General features: G+C 41.3%; 1 protein-coding gene across 1 annotated transcript; it reads right to left on the bottom strand.

Annotated features, from left to right (window-relative positions):
• Positions 1–607: 607 nt before the first annotated feature.
• LOC109884384 (heat-stable enterotoxin receptor-like) lies at positions 608–18527 on the bottom strand. Its single transcript, XM_031827574.1, has 27 exons — positions 17821–18527; positions 17546–17658; positions 15360–15427; positions 14911–15129; positions 14584–14702; positions 14296–14392; positions 14092–14197; positions 13819–13975; positions 13106–13191; positions 12873–12990; positions 11057–11138; positions 10343–10445; positions 10014–10076; positions 8908–8979; positions 8398–8502; positions 8058–8144; positions 7621–7753; positions 7350–7487; positions 6986–7074; positions 6805–6896; positions 5829–5987; positions 5232–5424; positions 2873–3047; positions 2611–2709; positions 2379–2473; positions 2212–2288; positions 608–2100 (listed from the first exon to the last, which is right to left on the bottom strand). Exons 1-27 carry the CDS (start codon positions 18029–18031, stop codon positions 1896–1898), a joined length of 3261 nt encoding a protein of 1086 aa, XP_031683434.1. The 5' UTR covers positions 18032–18527; the 3' UTR covers positions 608–1895.
• Positions 18528–22643: the final 4116 nt, after the last annotated feature.

The following is a 22643-nucleotide window of genomic DNA, read 5'->3' as shown; positions in this document are numbered from 1 at the left end:
ACCACCTGGCCATTGTTAAGCAAAAGGACTTGTTCTTTACAGTATTGTTGGTACTGTATAATCATTTAGATGTAAAAATACACATTTGTGATGGTGTAGGCATAAAGACAAACCTGTAAGCCTATACTGTGGGAGACAACTATGTACTTGTGTTTCTATACTTAAATATTTTCAAAGACAATAAGACAAATCTGAGTAGATTGGGTTAACTCCAATAATAACAGGGCTGTTATAGGATATTTCTATTTGAACTCTTATTCTGTGTAGATTTTCCTGGTAGTTTTAGAATGAAGGTATTATCTGGACAATTATATGGCTATATATTGTGCATGATTGTAACGGTTCTCTTGTGGTGAAGGAGAGTTGGACCAAAATGCAGTGTTGTGATGATTCATGTTATTTTAATAAAGGAAAACCTATACATGAAAAAACTACCAAAATAATGAAAATGTGAAAACCGAAACAGTCCTATCTGGTGCAAACACAGAGACAGGAACAATCACCCACAAACACACAGTGTAACTCAGGCTACCTAAATATGGTTCCCAATCAGAGACAATGACTAACACCTGCCTCTGATTGAGAACCATATCAGGCCAGACATAGAAATAGACAAACTAGACATGAAACATAGAAGGCCCACTCAGCTCACACCCTGACCAACCAAAACATAGAAACATACAAAGCAAACTATGGTCAGGGTGTGAAAATGATGTGGAAAAACAATAACATGGAATTCATCAAATGCTGCAAAATGATTTGATGCAATTTGGCGATATGTCAATGTAAAACCAGTTTTAAATATTACTTTAAAATGAGCAAAAATGAGGAATAACATTTACATTAACTTTATAATTCACTTTTAGATAATGTAGAAGTAAAGGTGGCAACTGCTATTAACTTGGGGATATATTTGACACAACAGTCAACAAAACAAAAAACGTATCATGTAGAAATTTTACCCCGACTCATATATAGTACATTTTGATAAGAATGGGGTGGCAGGGTAGCCTAGTGGTTAGAGCGTTGGACTAGTAACCGGAAGGTTGCAAGTTCAAACCCCTGAGCTGACAAGGTACAAATCTGTTGTTCTGCCCCTGAACAGGCAGTTAACCCACTGTTCCTAGGCCATCATTGAAAATAACTTGCCTGGTTAAATTAAATTTAAAAAAGAGGCAAGGTTTGTGGTTAAACAAAAGTATACTCATCTTTTACAGAAAGTTATTTTGTTCCAATTCAGTGGACACACTGGAAAACCTAGAAAGACCTAGAAAGACAATTGTCGGCCTTTAAAATTATGACATATTAGTGTTTCAGACTACTATCAAATTTGAGGATAAAAACACATTTAGTACTATGAACCAATAAAATGCGTTGAGATTACGATGATAAACTATGACACAATAAAATGCACTGAGAAACTATGAACCAATAAAATGCACTGAGATTACAATGAGAAACTATGACCCAACACTGTGTGTATACATCATTTATAAGATGTAATCATCACGTTATTGATGGCAATATTAAGCTTTAGTATTATTATTAGGCTTCGGTGATAATCAGTGATATTATTTTGAACAATTGTTCATTGTTGATCGCTGGGAAAATGCAACAATACTCATATTTGTCTTTTCTTCAGGGGCTTCTTGGTTTACTGGTTCAGGTTTTCCTAAAGCATCTTTGCTCATGTGACCCAAAATAACCTTTAGCTCAAACCAGAAAGCCATGTCTTTTACCCAGAAATTCATTGGAAAATAGTCAGGTTTCCTATGTATAAGGCATTACTGTAACTATTGTATCAGGTGAATATAAGGCTACTTGACTTCAATGTCACCATTTGACAGCATGTAGTAGCCCTGTATCTCCACAGGAGGCAGTCTGGTCCTGGGTGGCTACAGGTAGGTGCTGGGAATGTCTGTGATGGCCAGGTGCAGGTACTCTGGCAGGCCGTCCTCCTGGCTCCCATTGGTCTCCCTCCTCCTGACTCTGGTGGAGAGGGTCTTCCTCTTCTCCATGCCGTTGTTCCCCGGCCCTCTTTTCTCCAGGCTGGACACGATCATCTCAGACAGATCCTGCTGTAGCCTCTGGAAGTTCTCCCTGAGGAGACAACCAGGGAGAAGATGTTTGAATTATTTGACATACATAATACTCCATTTAGATATGGTTGATAGATAGAGTATACGATCAGGATGGGTGGTTTCTACTCACGCTGTCGGGGGCTTTGGCAGGTTGTATTCTGTCCCTGTCACCCCTGTTAACCAGTATGTCATCTCATTGCCTTTACCCTATAATACATACACAAACATACAAATTGTTGGCATAATCTGAACTCTATACTCACAAAACCATCGCATAGCTTTATGAACCCAGCTTACCTTCAGAAAGGTCTCTCCTCTCTGCTCATACTCAAACTTGCAGTCTGTCCGTTGGAGGATGTTTATGGTGGACTGGCTGACATGGATTCTTAGTGCTGGAGAGGAAGCATGAGAGGTGTCATCCTATGGTGAATATATGCTGCTAGAATGGAGCTGTGCTTGTGATAGCTGAGGAGAATGTATGTAAGAGATCATGTTTGATGTGTCGGTGTCTGTGTGTGCTGTCTCTTACGCAGGCCTGTGGACTCCATGCGTGAGGCAGTGTTGACCGTGTCTCCAAACAGACAGTAACGTGGCATCTTGTTCCCCACCACACCCGCTGCACACGGCCCTGTAAATACACCAGACACAGTGAAAGCTAAACACACAGCAGGCAGTGAAAGTGTTGCTAACAGGACTGTATTGGCCCAATATTATGAACTTAAAATAAAACTAAATAAATAAATAAATAAAACTACTGTATGGGCCAGTTATATTGTGCTGAGATGGGGTACCTGAGTGCACCCCGATGCGGATCCACAGGGGTATGCCCGGTAGGTGTTGGAGCTGGAAGGTCCCTACGAAAGCTAGAATGTCCAGGGCCATGTGGGCAATGTCCACTGCGTGCCGGTTGCCATTGCGCCGCGGCAACCCCGACGCCACCATGTACGCATCACCGATCGTCTCCACCTGGCAGAGAGAAGAGACAATAACCCTCTGAAATGTAATCTGAATACAATAGTAACATTCATATGAAAACTGTTTTCCCCACTCAACTATTCCATCTCAAATGGTATGAATGCTTTCAATTCCATAATACTACAGTAACAACAGTACTGTAGATTCTTCTTTAGTACAGTGGCTTGCAAAAGTATACACCCCCCTTGGCATTTATCCTATTTTGTTGCCTTAGAACCTGCATTTAAACAATATTTTTGGGGGGGTTTGTATCACTTGATTTACACAACATGCACAACACAACTTTGAAGATGCAAAATATTTTTTACTGTGAAACAAACAAGAAATAAGACACAAAAAAACAGAAAATTTGACCATGCATAACTATTCCCCCCTCAAGTCAATACATTGTAGAGCCACCTTTTGCAGTAATTACAGCTGAAAGTCTCTTGGGGCATGTCTCTATAAGCTTGGCACATCTAGCCACTGGGATTTTTGCCCATTCTTCAAGGCAAAACTGCTCCTTCAAGTTGGATGGGTTCCGCTGGTGTACAGTAATCTTTAAGTCATACTTTGACTAGGCCATTCAAGACATTTAAATGTTTCCCCTTAAACCACTTGAGTGTTGCTTCAGCAGTATGCTTAGGGTCATCCTGCTGGAAGGTGAACCTCCGTCCCAGTCTCAAATCTCTGGAAGACTGAAGCAGGTTTCCCTCAAGAATTTCCCTGTATTTAGCGCCATCCATCATTCCTTCAATTCTGACCAGTTTGCCAGTCCCTGCTGATGAAAAACATCCCCAGAGCACCATCCCCCATGCTTCACTGTGAGGATGGTGCTCTCGGGTGATGAGAGGTGTTGGGTTTGAGCCAGACATAGCATTTTGCTTGATGGCCAAAAAGCTAAATTTTAGTCTCATCTGACCAGAGTACCTTCTTCTATATGTTTGGAGAGTCTCCCACATGCCTTTTGGCGAACACCAAACATGGTTGTTTATTTTTTACTTTAAGCAATGGCTTTTTTCTGGCCACTCTTCCATAAAGCCCAGCTCTCCAGCTCTCCAGCAGGAGTGTGCTGCTTAAAGTGGTCCTATGGACAGATACTCCAATCTCCGCTGTGGAGCTTTGCAGCTCCTTCAGGGTTATCTTTGGTCTCTTTGTTGCCTCTCTAATAAATGCCCTCCTTGCCTGGTCCATGAGTTTTGGTGGGCAGCCCTCTCTTGGCAGGTTGGTTGTGATGCCATATTCTTTCCATTTTTTAAATAATGGATTTAATGGTGCTCTGTGGAATGTTCAAAGTTTCAGATATTTTTTTATAACCCAACCTGGTCTGTAATTCTCTACAACCTTTTCCCTGACCTGTTTGGAGAGCTCCTTGGTCTTCATTGTGCCCCTTGCTTAATGGTGTTGCAAGACTCTGGGACCTTTTGGAACTGGTGTATATATACTGAGATCATGTGACACTTAGATTGCACACAGGTGGACTTTATTCAACTAATTATGCGACTTCTGAAGGTAATTGGTATCACCAGATCTTATTTAGGGGCTTCATAGCAAAGGGGGTGAATACCTCTGCATGCACCATTTATCTGTATTTACATTGGGGGTGAATACCTCTGCATGCACCATTTATCTGTATTTACATTGGGGGTGAATACCTCTGCATGCACCATTTATCTGTATTTACATTGGGGGTGAATACCTCTGCATGCACCATGTATCTGTATTTACATTGGGGGTGAATACCTCTGCATGCACCATTTATCTGTATTTACATTGGGGGTGAATACCTCTGCATGCACCATTTATCTGTATTTACATTGGGGGTGAATACCTCTGCATGCACCATTTATCTGTATTTACTTTGGGGGTGAATACCTCTGCATGCACCATTTATCTGTATTTACATTGGGGGTGAATACCTCTGCATGCACCATTTATCTGTATTTACATTGGGGGTGAATACCTCTGCATGCACCATTTATCTGTATTTACATTTTTTACATTTTTTGAAACAAGTTATTTTTTTCATTTCACTTCACCAATTTGTACTATTTTGTGTAAGTCCATTACACGAAATCCAATTAAAAATCAATTTAAATTACAGGTTGTAATGCAACAAAACAGTTTAAACGCCAAGGGGGGGAATACTTTTACAAGGCACTGTATGTGAACATGTCAAGCCTCAGTCCCAACTACCTTGTATACATCATGGTGGTCCAGGATCCTGTCAAAGTTCTTGTAGATGTCGTTGAGCATGTCCACCACCTCCATGGGCGTGCTGTAGTGGCACAGGGTGGTGAAGCCCACGATGTCGCTGAAGTAGACCGTCACCTCATCAAACAGCTCTGGCTCCACACTGCCCGTCTCCTTCAGGGAACGCACCACTGGGCTGAGGAAGGAAGCAGGGGGACGGGAGGTTAGGCTGAGCAACTCCTTATTGCTCTGTTGGCTTCCAAAAGCTAAATAGGCTGGCAGGTGTGTTAAGGTTAAGCGTTAAGAGGATTAGGGTTGTTAGAGTTGAACCAGGATGTGGACATAACGCTCAGTTTAGGTTTAATGTTAGGGTTGTAGCTAGATTCAGGGTTGAACCAGGATGTGAACATAAAGCTCAGTTTAGGGTTAAGGTTAGGGTGATAGCTATGGTTAAGGTTGAACCAAGATGTGGACATGAAGCTCAGTTTAGGGTTAAGGTTAGGATGATAGATAAGGTTAGGGTTGAGCCAGGATGTGGACATGGAGCTAGTGTTAGAGTTAGGGTTAAGGGTTAAGGTTGAGCTGGGATGCATGACATACGCTGGCAGGAGCAGGAAGTTGAGCCTGTCAGCCCTGTCCCTCTCAGCCTTGTACAGAGAGGTTCTCTCCTCCACCAGGTGCTCCAGGTTCCTGGAGTACATCTGCAGCCGACGGATCAGGTTGTCCATGTAGCTCTCATTAGCCTGGTTGTGCAGGTTGCTGAATGATTGTGGAACATGGAAAAAAATGACCAAATCTCTGTAATGGTAAAAGCCCAATAGCTCAGAAAATCTTTAACAAGAGAAAAATCCAAATTGGAGATTGTCTATCACTCCAACGTTTGCATTGATAGAACTCTACATTTCTAAGACGTCTGTATGTTAAACACAAATCAGCTGTTGACATGCCATGGCTTTTGGTTTGTAAAAAGGGTTTTGATTGACTGAATGTACTGAGTGTACAAAGCATTAATAACACCCGCCTTTTCCATGACATAGGCTGACCAGGTGAATCCAGGTGAGAGCAATGATCCCTTATTGATGTCACTTGTTAAATCGACTTCAGTCAGTGTAGATGAAGGGGAAAATACATTTTTTTAAAGAGAAGATCATTTTTAAAATATATATTTTTAAGCCTTGAGACAACTGAGACGTGAATTGTGTATGTGTTCCATTCAGTAAAGTACTTTGAATGGGGTATGGTAATAGGTGCATGGCGCACTGGTTTGTGTCAAGAACTGCAATGCTGCTGTTGTTTTTACAGTCAACAGTTTCCTGTGTGTATCAAGAATGGTCCACCACCCAAAGGACATCCAGCCAACTTGGCACAACTGTGGGAAGCATTGGAGTCAACATGGGCCAGCATCCCTGTGGAACGCTTTCAACACCTTGTAGAGTCCATGTGAGGTGCAACTCAATATTAGGAAGGTGTTTTGTACATTCAGTGTAGATTTGGAATATCAGGCATTTTGTAAACACACAAACAAACTCACACATCATGCACTCACACTCTCCCTCTCATAAAGCAGTGGGCTTACCTGAATATCTTACCCAGAGATCCCTCTATCTTCTTGAAGTCTGGCCTCCTCTCTGGGTCCTCTTCCCAGCAGTTCTTTATCAGCATGTAAAGCTGCAGGAGACAAGTACAATGACAACCATACATACAAACTAACACAGATATGCATGCGTACTTGAGGAATAATATGAGGGGCCTTGTACCTCCGTCTCGTTTTCTGCTGCTGTCTCAAAGTTCAGATCTGGCCTGAAGAAGCCAGTTTGACTTGGGTACTGCACCATGTACAGCTTCTCTGGGGAGGAAGGAAAGGGGAATTCAGTTGACAGACATGTCCTCATTTACAGTAAAATAATACGAATTCCACTCTCCTTTTGCATAATCCCTAGAATAGTAATTGATAACAGTGATCCCTAGTGAGCAGAAGTTGTATTTACATGTAATGGCCAGCAGGAGCCGCTGTTAAATTACCAGTGTGAAATGCATAGACATAAAAAACCTGATAACTTTTACTATTGCTGAAAACTGTTCTGCATGACTCTCTGACTCTAGCCGCCAGACCGTTGTTACCTGCGACGTTGGAGCAGGCCTGGGTGAAGAAGGGGTTCTTCCTCAGTATGATCTCCTGAGCGATGATGGCAAAGCTGTAGACGTCGCCCTTCTGGGAGATCCCCTGCTTCCGGAGGTGTTCTGGAGCCGTCCACAAGTCTGACAGAAAGGAGAGGGACCAGAATGGGATATCAAATCACTCTCCTGCTTGAGTTTTTTACTAACTTCATGGCATAATACTTTCAGGTTGAATCATTTACTTGTGAGGGACATAGTGGGCAGAGGGTTTCACCTTTGCAGGGGTTGAGGATGGTGTTGCAGCCAAAGTCTGTGATTTTGACCACCATGCGGTTGTCCACCACACAGTTTGAGGACTTCAGTCGGCCATGGACCTCAATGTTGCTGGAGTGGAGGTAGGACATGCCCTGAAACCGCCACCAGGGTGAGCCCCACACAGCTACAGCATGCAACACCAGTGGTTCCCAACCAGGGGTACTAGGACAACTGGGGGAACTTGGCCTATCCATAGGGGGTACTTGAGAACTCATGAGACCATAGGGTTACTGGTTCAATGCACATGAGGGGGTAAGGGGTACCGCGGCCAGAGCAAAATTCAGTTGGTGGTACAGTAAGCAAAAAAGGTTGGGAGGCACTAGATTACACCATATTACAATGTCAGTGCATTTACCTACAGTAAACACATAGTACAACCAAACTACATAAGCATACCTTAGCTATGTCATACATGACTGATATCTTGAATTCCAAGTCCATGAAGGTCTTTTCAGGATAGGAGATTGTGTCATTAAGGACATACTGTAAAGACAGTGAATTACAGAGTTTGCTGCAGTTCAGTTTATGCTTGAGTGTTTTTGTTTCTGCCTGATAGGGTATTTGAAAACTGAGTGAATGTAACTGTGATTGTGACCCAGGCGCTGTCGGTAAAGGAGTCCTGTAATTAACATGTGTGTACATGTAATTTGCTTATCATTGCACAATGAAGATATATGGGTGGAAAGTAGGCCACTGATTCCCACCATAAAGTCATGTTCTCTGCCAATCCTCTTACCCTCAGGGATCCCCTCTCACAGAATTCAAACACTCCAAACAGGCCATACTCAAACTTCACCGTGCCATAGAACTTGGTCAGGTTGTAGTAGTCAATACGTAGGAGCTGAGAGAGGCAGAAAGAGAGAGAGGAAGCAGGAGAGAGAGAGAGAGTCAGTGTGAAAGACATCCTCTCATGGGTGAACATGACTTCCTCACACTTATCTACCTTTATCACCTAATTGCTCACATAAGGTTACATAGTCTATCTCCTCTGATTGACAAGGAGATGAAAGATTCCTCCATAGGGCCACAAAGCCACAAAACATACATACACAAATCCGCAAACCTCTGTTGTTCACATCACATCAAGATAAGCAAATATATGGTTGACCTTGAGCTTGGGCCATATAGACACTCAAAATGGACACTAGATCAGTGGATAGCTGACTGGACTAGTGTTTGAATCGGCAGGTTAGGAGGAACTACGATAGCGGGGGAGAGGAAGTAACATCACTAGCAAGAACCTTACAGTGTTGAGCTCAATCCTCTGGATCTCACTGAAGTTGCCGTCTGTGTGTTGCAGCTCCTTCAGGATCACGGGCTGAAAATAATAGATCCATAATAATAGAGTAGAAGTTATGCCCATTTCAGCCTTTGAGAGTAGTTACTGGTGGGTCGTTCCTCCAATTCAGTGCCTTTCAAGAAGTGTAACTGTCACAAAGAGCACATGTTCAGCTTCAAGAAAAACACCTTTTCACCATCTCAAGGGGTTAAATAAAAATATTACTATAGTAAGTGCCTATTAAGTGTCAAATAAAGTAACAGGGTTGACGATTTCATCTTAAATCAGCCATAATCCCCGTGTGACAGGGGAAATGGAAGCTTGTTGTGTGCAACAATTGAATGCATTTTTTGAATTGTTCTATCATTTCTAGCCTGTCTATCTATGGGTAACCTGGTTGAAGTATTATGCTCGAACCGCTCAGTTTTCCACCACAAAACACCAGAAAATTGCCACAAAGACTAGAACCAGCTCACTTGCTTTTTACACTATGATTTGACTATTAAGGGAAAGGGAAAGGGGATATCTAGTCAGTTGCACATCTGAATGCATTCAACTGAACATTTTCCTCCGCATTTAACCCAACCTCTCTGAATGAAAGATGTTTATTTTGAAAAACATATTAAAAAGGAATAGTTATACCATACTAACGACAGTTCAGTTCAAATAACAGGCTTGACCTTAAAATGAGGAACAAACGTAAATAAATCACTAATCACATGAAATAAATGATAACCTTCAGAAACGACTTTGTCAAAGCAACAAAATAACTAGGGCTTTACAATGATGGTGAAATTCGGGGTTTAAGTGGGTTATAATCTTCCTAGAGGTCAGAGAGGGGGCACAGAGGGACATATCACAATGCTGAATGTTTGCACTTCAGCAAGTCTTTATTAATTGATTGAATTCTCCATGTGGTCTACATTAAAGGGCAATTCATTTAATATAACAGGCTTTTAAAATGTTATATTGGTGCACAAATCAAAGGGATGCAAAAGGCATCTTTTCGCGGAACGACCCTGGTATGACAACTCACACCATGTCTTTTTATGGACCAAAGAGTGTAATGGCACCTTTTTGTCATAGCGAGCCCTGTGAATCTGGTAACAGCTGTCCTTCCTGTTGTCTTCATCGATCTGATATATAGAAAGAAAAAGGGATAAATAATGTGGAATAAACCGTCAACATTAATAAAATATCACAAGACTATAGGCATCCAATTAGATCCCTGGGTATTAGAGAACACAGTGAGTATCAGAATGTAAATGAAAGAATTTCAACCAACATCAGTGTAACACCAGCTTGTGTTGGCCATGCATTATGGGAGTTTGAGAGATTACATACTAGAAATAGAAATAGACAGGCAAAAACATCATGACAAGGAGGAGGTGAGGGAGCTCACCTTCAGTGAGACCAGGCTTAACTCTTTCCCATCCAGCGGACTAATCAGGTCTTGGCTGATGTGGGACCACCTCTTTTGGTTTTGACGTTCCTTCATGTTCTGCCTATCGGCCATAAATCAAATCAAATCAGAGTTTCTTTGTCACGTGCACAGGATACAGCAAGTGTAAACAGTACAGGGAAATGCTTGCTTGCCAGCTCTTCCTCAACTATGCAGTAATGCTAAGTAACATAAAAGAAAAATAGACACGAGAATAAATACTATATACAAGGTCAATATCAGTTCCAATCAATGGAATGGATTCTGGTGACAGTTGTGTAATCAGGTTTAAAGTGACTGAGCAGAAGGGTAAATATAATAACAATAATAAGGATTATAATCATAATAAGGTTAATAATAATAATAATACGTTTAATAATAATAATAAGTGTAATAATAATAATACGTTTAATAATAATAATACGGATAATAATCATAATAAGGTTAATAATAATAATAATAAGTTTAATAATAATAAGTGTAATAATAATAATAAGTTTAATAATAATAATAATAATAAGGCTAATAATAATAAGGTTAATAATAATAATAATAAGTTTAATAATAATAATAATAATAATTAGACAAACACAGAGGTGAGTGAGACATGTCATCAAGTAACAATGTGATTGGACAGAAGTGAGAACACAGAGGTTGGTGTGGTGCATATTTGACCTGTAGAAGATCAGCGCGATGGCAGTCACCACCACAACACTGACACTCAGGACGATCACAATGATATCCTGTGTCTTCAGATCTGGAATCACAAACATAGAATAAGTATTTCCCCCACCAATACTGTATCTTTGTAACATAAACTTCAAAGGGGCTTGTGTACTAGAATAAACTTTGTACTGTTACTAGTAGCACTAGTGTTTATAAATAAAATAAAATAAGTGTTTGTCACACGTGTCGAATACAGAAGATGTAGACCTTGCCATGAAATGCTTACTTACAAGCCCTTAACCAACAATGAAGAGTCTTTAAAAAGTAAGAAAAATGTGCTAAATAAACTAAGGGGAAAATAGTAACACAATTAAAAAACTAGAACGAGGTAATGTACAAGGGGTAACGGTAGCGAATAAATGTGAAGGGGTGTGGCTTAGTCGAGGTAATTGGGATAATATGTAGGTAGGGCTAAAGTGACTATGCATAGATAATAAACAGAGAGTAGCAGCAGTGTATTGGAAGAGTGTGAACAAATGTGCATGTGTGTGTGTGTGAGTGTCCAGTGAGTGTACATTGAAATGTATGCACTCACTACTGTAAGTCACTTTGGATAAGAGTATCTGCTGAATGACAGAAATGGAAATAAAATAAGGGGGTCAATGTAAATAGTCCGGGTAGCCACTGTTCAGCCGCTTGGGGGTAGAAACGTCTACTGGCCTGTTACAAGAGCTTATACAGTGGTAGTATTATACAGTGCATTCGGGAAAGTATTCAGATCCCTTGACTTTTTCCACATTTTGTTACGTTACAGCCTTATTCTAAAATTGATTAAATTGTTTTGTTTTCCTCATCAATCTACACACAATACCCCATAATACCCCATAATGACAAAGCAAAAACAGATTTTTTGACATTTTTGAAAATGTATATTTACGTAAGTATTCCGACCCTTTACTCAGTATTTGGTTGAAGCACCTTTGGCAAACATTACAACCTCAAGTCTTCTTGGGTATGACGCTACAAGCTTGGCACACCTGTATTTGGGGAGTTTCTCCCATTCTTCTCTGCAGATCCTCTCAATCCCTGTCAGGTTGGATGGGGAGCGTTGCTGCACAGCTATTTTCAAGTCTCTCCGGAGATGTTCGATCAGGTTCAAGTCCGGGCTCTGGCTGGGCCACTCAAGGACATTCAGAGACTTGTCCCGAAGACACTCCTGCATTGCCTTGGCTGTGTTTTTTAGGGTCGTTGTCCTGGTGTAAGGTGAACCTTCGCCCCAGTCTGAGGTCCTGAGCGCTCTGGAGCAGGTTTTCATCAAGGATCTCTCTGTACTTTGCGCCGTTCATCTTTCCCTCGATCCTGACTAGTCTCCCAGGCCCTGCCGCTGAAAAACATCCCCAGATCTGTGCCACGACACAATCCTGTCTCGGAGCTCTACGGACAATTCCTTCGACCTCATGGATTAGTTTTTGCTCTGACATGCACTGCCAACTGTGGGACCTTTTATAGACAGGTGTGTGCCTTTCCAAGTCATGTCCAATCAATTGAATTTACCACAGGTGGAAATTGAAGCTGTAGAAACATCTCAAGGATGATCATGGGAAATAGGATGCACCTGAGCTCAATTTCGAGTCTCATAACAAAGGGTCTGAATACTTAAGTAAATAAGGTAAACTTGCTTTCACTTTGTCACTATGGGGTATTGTGTGTAGATTGATGAGGGAAAAAACTAATTTAATCAATTTTAGAATAAGGCTGTAACGTAACAAAATGTGGAAAAAGTCAAGTGGTCTGAATACTTTCCAAATACACTGTATGCCATTACCGTTAGGGTTGATTGGCTTGTCATCTGGCAGTTGGGACCCGGGCCAGGGCAGTGAGGGGGTGCTGTCCTCCACTCTGGTCTCATTTATGGACGTATCAAACACAAACAGGGTTTTGTACTGGAGGGGAGGTGCAATGACAGCGCTATTAAGTGATCATTAAATGATGTCCTGCTGCTGTTTAACAGGGACGGAGATGGTGACCATTCCAACAGTTACATTGGATGAAGCCTACCTGTTTATCGATGGTGGATGTGTAAATCACAGAGAAGTTCACGTCCCTGTCCCCATTCTCATCCAGCACGTAGTGTCCCCCCATACCTGCACACAGACACTATTATGTCTAACCCTTTAAGAGTATCACCATTTATCCTCCTGAGCAGAAAACTGTTGACTGAAACACCTGCCCTTAACAACCATTTGCTCCCTTATTGTAGCACCAATAATCACACCACTGGGAGCAACATTTCCAAAGAAATTGAGGCTATGACCTAGTGCTATACTCAAGGTTCAGGTTGGGAAATGTTATCTAATACAAGAGGTTGCAGAAGACATATAACCAGCTGAATTACTATGGTCCTCAGCTTTAAATGGACAAAATGTGAAATATTGCCCATAAAAGTCAGCAAAGAGAGAACACTCCAATTAGCCATGTACTGCACTGTAAAATAAATCTAAGTGAATGGGTTTCTGCATAATGTGTGGCTTTTTGTTCCTGTGTGGAGAATGACGGTGGTGTGACAAAAATGAAACATTTACTGTTCTGGTTTGCGCAAGTTCCCGTTGGACGAGAGTCAAAGATCAGATGCTAAAGGTTGCCGCCGAGCAGCTTTGCCAAGTCCAACAAGTATAGGTTCTCACCATTGCCTGACGTAAAATGTTATGGTGTTTAAATGGAGGACTGAGGACAGGATGGACCATGGCCCTGGCCATTAGGCCCTCCTATACCTTGAAAAGAGACATTCCTGAAGGGGTTTACATCGGAGAGCTCTGTGGTGGTGGACTGTGTTGCTCTGCCTCTCAGCTCACTGGTCAACCTCTGCCTCAGCACATGGCCAAAGAGCAACACACCGTCATGGTACCCTGCCACATAGTCATTTAACTTCTGCAACAGGAGAGGAGAAGCAGTCAGGAAGACAGAGAGAGATGTTATCTCTGTTTAGACATTAGGAAGTCAGACGAACTGAGGAATGAAGACAGATGAGTGGAGCAGGGACTAACCGTGCTGTTGTAAACTACTGTGTTGTTGTATTGTCTCTCAGGCAAGGTGAGCACCAGAACATTGTCCATGCTTGGGTTGGCAGTCATGTTAGTGTGATACCCATGGCTAGAAGATAGAAAAGTTACATGGTTTCAACTTTCAATCAGTGTCCTCAAAAAAAAACAATGTAATGTAGTGTAACAAACTACCAAAACCAGTCTCACTTATAGATATCGATGAGGATGAAGACAATTTCTGGGGGAATCGTTGTTTCGTTCTTTATAGTGGTGATGTCATCTGGGGTTCCACAGAGAATAAATACTGGAAAATATTGTGCAGGGGCTATAAATCTGTGTGATGAAATAACATCTAAAATATTGTAGCTAGGTTCCAAAAGTTTTGTTTTAAGTATCCATTGATTTACCTCCTATTCGGGGTGGAAACAGTGGCTGGAGTGTAAGGCATGGATAAGACTTGACATGGTATTGAAGAAGACAGAGGGAGATACACACCGTTGCTGTGTCTGTTTTCAGACTGAATAGCTTTCTTTAGCTCTTTCTTGCTGCGTAGCATCTCTCTTGAGATTGACATAGCAAATTGGACCGAGGGTGCCTCCAGCGCATTGATGTACCTATGACGATGGCAAAAGGGAAGTGATGTAATGGTGCACCATGGAGCACCCAACGATAAACTCTTCTCTCCCAGACATCAAACTTACTCTAGATATGTATGTTACAGTGTTACAATCTACCATACACATGCAATGAGCATCTCTGTACTGTCTGTATGTGTGGACGTGGCAGAAATCCCCTTTCAAATGCACAGGTGTTCCATCTCACCAAAAACAGTCTTCAGTTTGGTCTGCCTTCTTGTAGACATAAGCCCTCCCCCAGTACATCTTCAGACCATGTCTGGTGAAGTTCCAGAAGTGGACAAAGAAGTTGGAGATCTTGCGTGCCGGGGGCAGCAGGCGGGACAGGTTGGCCTTGTAGTCACAGGACAGACCGAAGCTCCCAGCGGAGATGATGGGGATAGTCAGGGTCAGGCCTATCTCCACGCTGAGACACACAGACCGGGGGTCACAATCTGTCCTTATCTTACAGGACAGCATATTATCAACCAGCATAGCAATAAACACTGTTATCATAATCACCTAGTGGGTCATTTACCACACATACACATCATCAACTACTAATAATCAGGCAAAACAAATACTTGTTCAATGGGGATGACAGAGACAGGAATCATTAACATGCGTGTGTGCGTGCAAGACAGAGAGAGTACTTACTCCACCATAAAGAAAGTGGCAAATGTACAGGAGGGTCCCAGCATGGCACATCCCACCTCACCTTTAGTCTGGAGCACAAACAAATATGTACATAACCATAGGCACTCATGTTGTTGAGTAATGGGGAAGGGCTTGTCCCTGTCTCTTTCTCTTACTGAAATAATGTCATCTTTATTCATCTTATAGGCCCTCTTCATCAGCCCAATTTTAATCTGACTGAAATTACTGCTTAGTTTCAGTATAGTAATTGCAGTATACATCAGTAGGAATGGAAACTTCTCCACCTGATGTCTTAGAACAGTTTTACTAGCCAAGCGGATCCGCCAACAGTGAATGGTCGAAATTACACTTCAATGGCAATTAATCTTCTCATCTGCACATCAAAATCAGTCTGTCAGTCAACATATAGAGTTGAAGTCGGAAGTTTACATACACCTTAGCCAAGTACATTTACATTAAGTTTTTCACAATTCCTGACATTTAATCCTAGTAAAAATTCCCTGTCTTAGGTCAGTTAGGATCACCACTTTATTTTAAGAATGTGAAATGTCAGAATAATAGTAGAGTGATTTATTTCAGCATTTCTTTCTTTCATCACATTCCCAGTGGGTCAGAAGTTACATACACTCAAATAGCATTTGGTAGCATTGCCTTTAAATTGTTTAACCTGGGTCAAATGTTTAGGGTAGCCTTCCACAAGCTTCCCACAATAAGTTGGGTGATTTTTGTCCCATTCCTCCTGACAGAGCTGGTGTAACTGAGTCAGGTTTGTAGGCCTCCTACCTATGGAAACTCCTACACACCTGCATGAGCACTCTTCTTTTTTTCTTTTTTCTTTTAATTTTTTTTACCCCATTTTCTCCCCAATTTCGTCGTATCCAATTGTTTAGTAGTTACTATCTTATCTCATCGCTACAACTCCCGTACGGGCTCGGGAGAGACGAAGGTTGAAAGTCATGCGTCCTCCGATACACAACCCAACACTGCTTCTTAACACAGTGCGCATCACACCGTGCACCTGGCAACCTTGGTTAGCGCGCACTGCGCCCAGACCGCCACAGGAGTTGCTCGTGCACGATGAGACAAGGATATCCCTACCGGCCAACCCCTCCCTAACCCGGACAACACTAGGCCAATTGTGCGTCGTCCCACGGACCTCCCGGTCGCGGCCGGTTACGACAGAGCCTGGGCGCGAACCCAGAGTCTCTGATGGCACAGCTGGTGCTGCAGTACAGCGCCCTTAACCACTGCGGGAGGCCTGAGCATTCTTCTGACCACCCCTTCAGAGCCCTCTGTTGCCACGAGATCTTGGGGTTGTGACGGGCCAACCAGGGTATCCCCAGCACCACGGGTAACGCAGGTGAATCAATAAGAAAGAGCCCCGCCCGAACAGGGAGAGGAGCCACCTTTGGTGGAAGTTGTGACAGATATAGATACTTTTGTACCTGTTTCCTCCAGCATCTTGACAAGGTCCTTTGCTATTGTTCTGGGATGGATTTGTACTTTTCACACCAAAGTACATTAATCTCTATGAGACAGAACGTGTCTACTTCCTGAGCGGCATGATGGCTGCGTGGTCCCATGGTGTTTATACTTGCGTACTATTGTTTGTACAGATGAACGTGGTACCTTCAGGCGTTTGGAAATTTCTCCCAAGGATGAACCAGACTTGTGGAAGTCCACAATTTAGGTCTTCGCTGATTTCTTTAGATTTTCCCCTGATGACAAGCAAAGAGGCACTTGAAGGTAGGCCTTGCATTACATCCACAGGTACACCTCCAATTGACTCTAATTATGTCAATTAGCCTATCAGAAGCTTCTAAAGCCATGTAATCATTTTATTGAATTTTCCAAGCTGTTTAAAGGCACAGTCAACTTAGTGTATGTAAACTTCTGACCCACTGGAATTGTGATACAGTGAGTTATAAGTGAAATAATCTGTCTGTAAACAATTGTTGGAAAAATTACTTGTGTCATGCATAAAGTTGATGTCCTAACTGACTTGCCAAAACTATAGCGAACAGGAAATATAAATTTGTGGAGTGGGTGAAAAATGAGTTTTAATGACTCCAACCTAAGTGTATGTAAACTTCCGACTTCAACTGTAATTCAAGTAGCAATGGTCCCCTGGAAGAGATGGTATCAAGATGGGAATGGACATTACTGTCTAAAAAAGACTGGCTCACATGCAGGGACTTGAGTATCTCCACTCCCTCACAGGTGCTGCTCCCACAGCCCCTTCGTTTGTACAGCGTGGTGTTAAACCCATTGAAATTGGCCGTTAAATTGGTGTTCAAACCTTGGCAAGGGAGAGAGTGTTATAGGAGGATGAGATAATAACTGTTATCGAGCATAATGAAATGTCCAATAGGTTTGTGTGGTAGGTTACAGCTGAATTTTGTTTAATCACTGACATGTTTGTTTTATGTTGAAATGAAAAAAGAAATGCATGTTTCTGTACCTGCTGCCATGTTCAGTTGCCTGTCCGCTTCAATTGCTTGCAACACTGCACCCTTTACAAACCTGAGGCTCCAGTCTGAGGTTTGATCCTCCAAAAGTACAACGTTCATGGTGTATTTGGGTTTGGATTTCATGCACTTGTCCAGCATTCGGCTCTCAATAAGTGCCACAAATAAGACTCCCACGCAAAGAAAACAATGTGAATTCAGCATTTTGATGCTGTATAGAACAGGATTTTTTTTAAATACTGTAAAAAAGACTCCACTATCTAAATCCCGATGTAGAAATTCTTAACATCTTTAAAGACACACCCTTAAGGGTTACAGGCCACTCCAAACCAAAAAGGTCGCGGGACTGTAAAAAAAAAAAAATCTATTTGAGTAAACTACTTCAATTCTTAGACAGGCTAAATATAAAATGAAAAATAATGGACAGACCATCAAATACAAAAAACAAATGAACACTAAGTTAGTTGCAATCACAGGAGGCACACCTACCAGAGCTAAGGTAGAACAAGAACAAATGGGATAGAAAGAAGTTGTTTATGTCAGCTCAACCAACTCTCTGGATAAAGTAATGGTAAATTAACAAAAAAGTAGACAACCCTCTGATATTAAAAGTAGAAAGGTTTGAAGGAGTAGCAAAGGCAATAGATCCACCAGTGAGCGCTTCAGTGAGATAGTACCTGCCAGCCACTCTGTCCCACGCGTTAATGAACAACCATCAGTTGTGCACACAGAAGAGGGAGGGCAGCTATGCCTGACACCTACAGTTAATGCATTTATATATCTCAATATGAAACTGAATGATTTAATCATGTTTATAAACATGCTATTTGTCGACCCTGTTAATTTATGGGAATAATCCTGTAGTATGCAGAACACCCTATAGAAACATTGTAATTGCCCTTATTAACTTATTGTAGGCCCTACAATAATCTACTTGCCTCTGAGAATGTATATCTTTAAGCATGGCCTTTATTGAGTCTCTATTGTTTCCTTGTATAGGATACAGGTGAGTAGGCTAAATCCAATGTTCAACTGACTAGAAGAAGGAATTAGAGGAAACAATGTGTTTCTCCTAATGAGAATTAGGAGAAACGAATATACAAGAAAGGAAAACAAAGACAAAGGAATGTTGACCAGTTCACAAGGAGGTATGTGAAAATCAAACAGGTAGATGTGAAATCGTATTGAGGACAAACAGATGTGAAATCAATGGAAATTACAGAATTATTATACAGCAACACAGTCTAGAATGACCCAGAAACTCCATGTTCAGTAAAAGGGAGAACTTTTGCAGGGAGAGGTGCGAAGGTCACAAAAGGCCATAAAATGGATGTCTTGTGTGCTACAGATAAATGTGTCGGTTATAAAAGCAGGTAGATTGCAAGCCTATAAAACTGTTTGCTAGCCCTTTAAAGGGGCAATCTGCAGTTGTAACAATAACAAAGTGCTTCCCTGCCACTGTTTTGGTAAAAAGCTGAGTAATGTGGCTGGAGAAATGTAACCACTCTCAAATTCATAGATAGAACTATGAATGCAAGGTCTGACTATCCAGGCTACATCACATCTGGCCATGATTGGGAGTCCTATAAGGCGGCGCACAATTGGTCCAGCGTTGTCTGGGTTTGGGCGGGGTAGGCCATCATTGTAAATAAGAATTTGTTCTTAACTGACTTGTCTAGTTAAATGAAGGTTAAATAAAAAATAAATTAAATATCCATGATATCAAAACGATAGTTTTAACCATGTTTTAAGCTATGCAATTTTTGTTTATATTTACACTGTTTACAAACATTGGAGTAAAACAATCCGATATTTTATGGTTCTGATGGGGTATGACAGTTGAACTAAGCTCATGAGTTATATTCTTCAAGAACCAATGGGTACATACTACTAATGTATAGGTCCAAAAACTGGATGTAACAACTGCGGATTGCCCCTTTAAAGTACACACACTACATTTTGGAGAGACATATCAACTAAAGATTTTCATACATTTATAGGCTATTACAGTTTTATTTTAAATTATCCAAAACATGTATAGTTCATGTAAAATCAAGAGAACTGGTTGCAGAAACAAATATGCCTTCTCTGTGGCAGAACCTGTGTGTACTGTAGTCTAGACTACAATACATTTTCCAGACTGGCATATGTGTTTGAGTTGTTATATTCCACCCCTCCTTTACTGGCCTCCTTCCAAGATTGTGCCCAGTCTCCATGTGTATCATTCATTATCGTGCTCGTTATTGTTCATGTTCTCACATTGCTGTTGTTTTGCTCCTCAATGAATAGAACATCATGACTTGCAGTGTGTGTGTATTGTTAGGGTTGCCACCTTAGCGTATTTACTCTGAGTGTGCATCTCTTTCTGGCATAAAAACATCTTCGCCCCAATACCTTGAACTCTGACAGTAACTCCATCATGTTCTGAGGCAATGGGCTGTTAGTTCTGTTTACTCAAGTCATATACTCTGCACACACTCTTACATGTAGACCGACGTGTTCAGGAAGGAGAACTGGACACCGGGGCTGTAAAAACGTATATAAATATTACATGGAATGTGTCTAAGTGTAATGACTTGGTTGGTTTGGGAAACACAGTTATTCTGTCACGTTAACACAGAGAGAGAGAGAGAGAGAGCTAATAATGCTTCCGTCTTCAAACACCCCAGTTGATTAGCAAATGGAGTAATAATGTGTTAAAGGAACAAGAGATTGTTTTTATAGTGACTGTAAAGCTCTCTGATTGCCACTGGACAGAGTGGCATGACACATGCCTGTTATGGATGTTTTTGTTTTCCTCAAAAAATGGACTTTGCTGAACACTTCAGTGCATCTATAAAAAGATACATGTAGAAAGGCTGTCTATGTAAATGCTTCCTCACACACACAAACACAGACAAAACCTGTAGGCACACTATAAATAAGAAAGAAGTCATTTTTAATATAAGTACTACTACTTAAAACATGAACACATTTTCAAATATAAATCATAAATTGTGTAAAAAGTTCAATCTTGCCTACTGCATAGAGTGATTGGTTGTGCATCACAAAGTGTTTATGAGCAATAAACGCCCACACGTCCAAGCAGAGGATTTCCTGTTCCACTGAAGGGTCTCTCAGTGTTTTTTTTTCTCAGTGACTGAGGCTCATGATGGGATACCTATGGCCTGAGTGATCATCTTTCTCCTTTAGCCAGCCCTATTTATCTCTGTCCGTCCTGTAAATAAAATATTTAGCAAAAACACAGATAATACAAAGCTCTGGATACTGCAGAAGCAGACTGTCACCCCGACTAGGACCCTGACACATTTTTAATGAAGGGGAAAGTGAGAGTTGAGTAATGGTAAACTCACTGAGGCATGCTGTAAATTGTGTGTTGTGACTTGTGGCTGTAAGTAATCCTGTCTCTGCTTCACAGTATCTGCTCTGTTATCTCCTTCCTCATAGGGCAGCCCCTTATCTATTCATGGCTTTGGTATTAATGGGGCCTTTTAAAATACAGACTTAGTGACTGGCCTCAATATTCATCACGTTAATTGATATTATGTTACTAAGGCCAACTGAAGTGTGTCTTTAAAGTCAAACATAGATGGCTTTTTCTTTAACATCATTCTTATATTCACTATACATATACATACGCACAGAAATAATATCTTGTTACAAATTAAAGGCACAAATAGATTCCAGGCCAAATCAATGATGTGATTTATTGCTGTTGTGAAATGTGAGAGGTATATTGGTCATTAATGGTGGCTATGCAAAACCATTCATCACCTGCTGCAATTCAGCATTGTATGATCTCCATTTCTGACCTCAGTTCATTGTCCATTAATCACATTATGAAGGTGCATTGTGCGTACCAGCTAAATATAGAGCAAGGGTATACCAAGATAACTGGTAGATAACTGGTAGAAGGATAAAAGACACACAACAGGAGTTTTAATTCATTTAGTTGCAAGTTCTATTCGTCGTATGTACAGGATTCACGCGGTCCAACGAAATGCGTACTTGTAGGTTCCTTCTCGACAATGCAACAATAAGAAATATTTTCGAAATCTATTTGAAATGCATGGTTCTCATGTCCATTCATGATGTTAGAATATCAAAATATGGACTTTTTATTAAGGAGTGACGCAGAACAAATGGCCATCTGTGCTAATAGGGACCAGGACTATAATCATGTCTTCATGTAAACAGATACCAGATATCTGATACCCTTAACAGACAAATCCATCTAACAGCCCTCAGAACCTCCTTCAGCTATATCAGCTGTTCTGCACTATGCCATTTGGCTTCCATAGTGCACCGGCATGTATATTGCTTTAGCCTGCCCTCTTGTGGACAACTAACTTACTGATAATAAAAGCGACCACACACAAACGTCCTGGTAATCCTGCACAACAACTCTATCCAGACGGAGCCAAGTGTGAGTGTGTATCTTGGAAGTTGGATATATTTTACATTTTACAGAGGTAATTAAAGCAACATTTGACGGATCTATCACCTAAACGTTATTCATCATACATTTCTCACTGCCCTGGCTGGCCTGATTAATGCCCTGGTTGGCCTGACATGCAGTAAAGGAATCATTCCATTGCTTGGGCTGTGAATTTATTATACGATAGCCTACATTGTACATATCTAGGCACAGTCTGAGCACTGTCCTCCCCTCTAGGTGAATGGTCGAATGACTGTTGAGATTGGTGTTAATCAGTCTTGATTTGACATGGGGAGCAATGGACTTCTATGTTTATATATCTTTGCCAACGCCCACCTCGCGTCATCAAACATAGAAGCTGCCATTGGCTGTTTGCAT

Source organism: Oncorhynchus kisutch, linkage group LG6 (genome assembly GCF_002021735.2).
Source record: "Oncorhynchus kisutch isolate 150728-3 linkage group LG6, Okis_V2, whole genome shotgun sequence".
Taxonomy (NCBI): domain Eukaryota; kingdom Metazoa; phylum Chordata; class Actinopteri; order Salmoniformes; family Salmonidae; genus Oncorhynchus; species Oncorhynchus kisutch.
Note: the sequence above shows the minus strand (reverse complement) of the source record. Positions and strands in the feature narration are given on the sequence as shown.

What these genes read in the sequence shown, in the direction of transcription:
- LOC109884384 (XM_031827574.1), bottom strand. Translation starts at nt 18,031, where the DNA reads ATGCTGAATTCACATTGTTTTCTTTGCGTGGGAGTCTTATTTGTGGCA. An exon ending in CATCCTCAACCCCTGCAAAG is followed by an intron (nt 7,488 to 7,620) that starts GTGAAACCCTCT and finishes CCTTTCTGTCAG; the next exon opens with ACTTGTGGACGGCTCCAGAA. An exon ending in CATGGAGTCCACAGGCCTGC is followed by an intron (nt 2,474 to 2,610) that starts GTAAGAGACAGC and finishes CTTCCTCTCCAG; the next exon opens with CACTAAGAATCCATGTCAGC.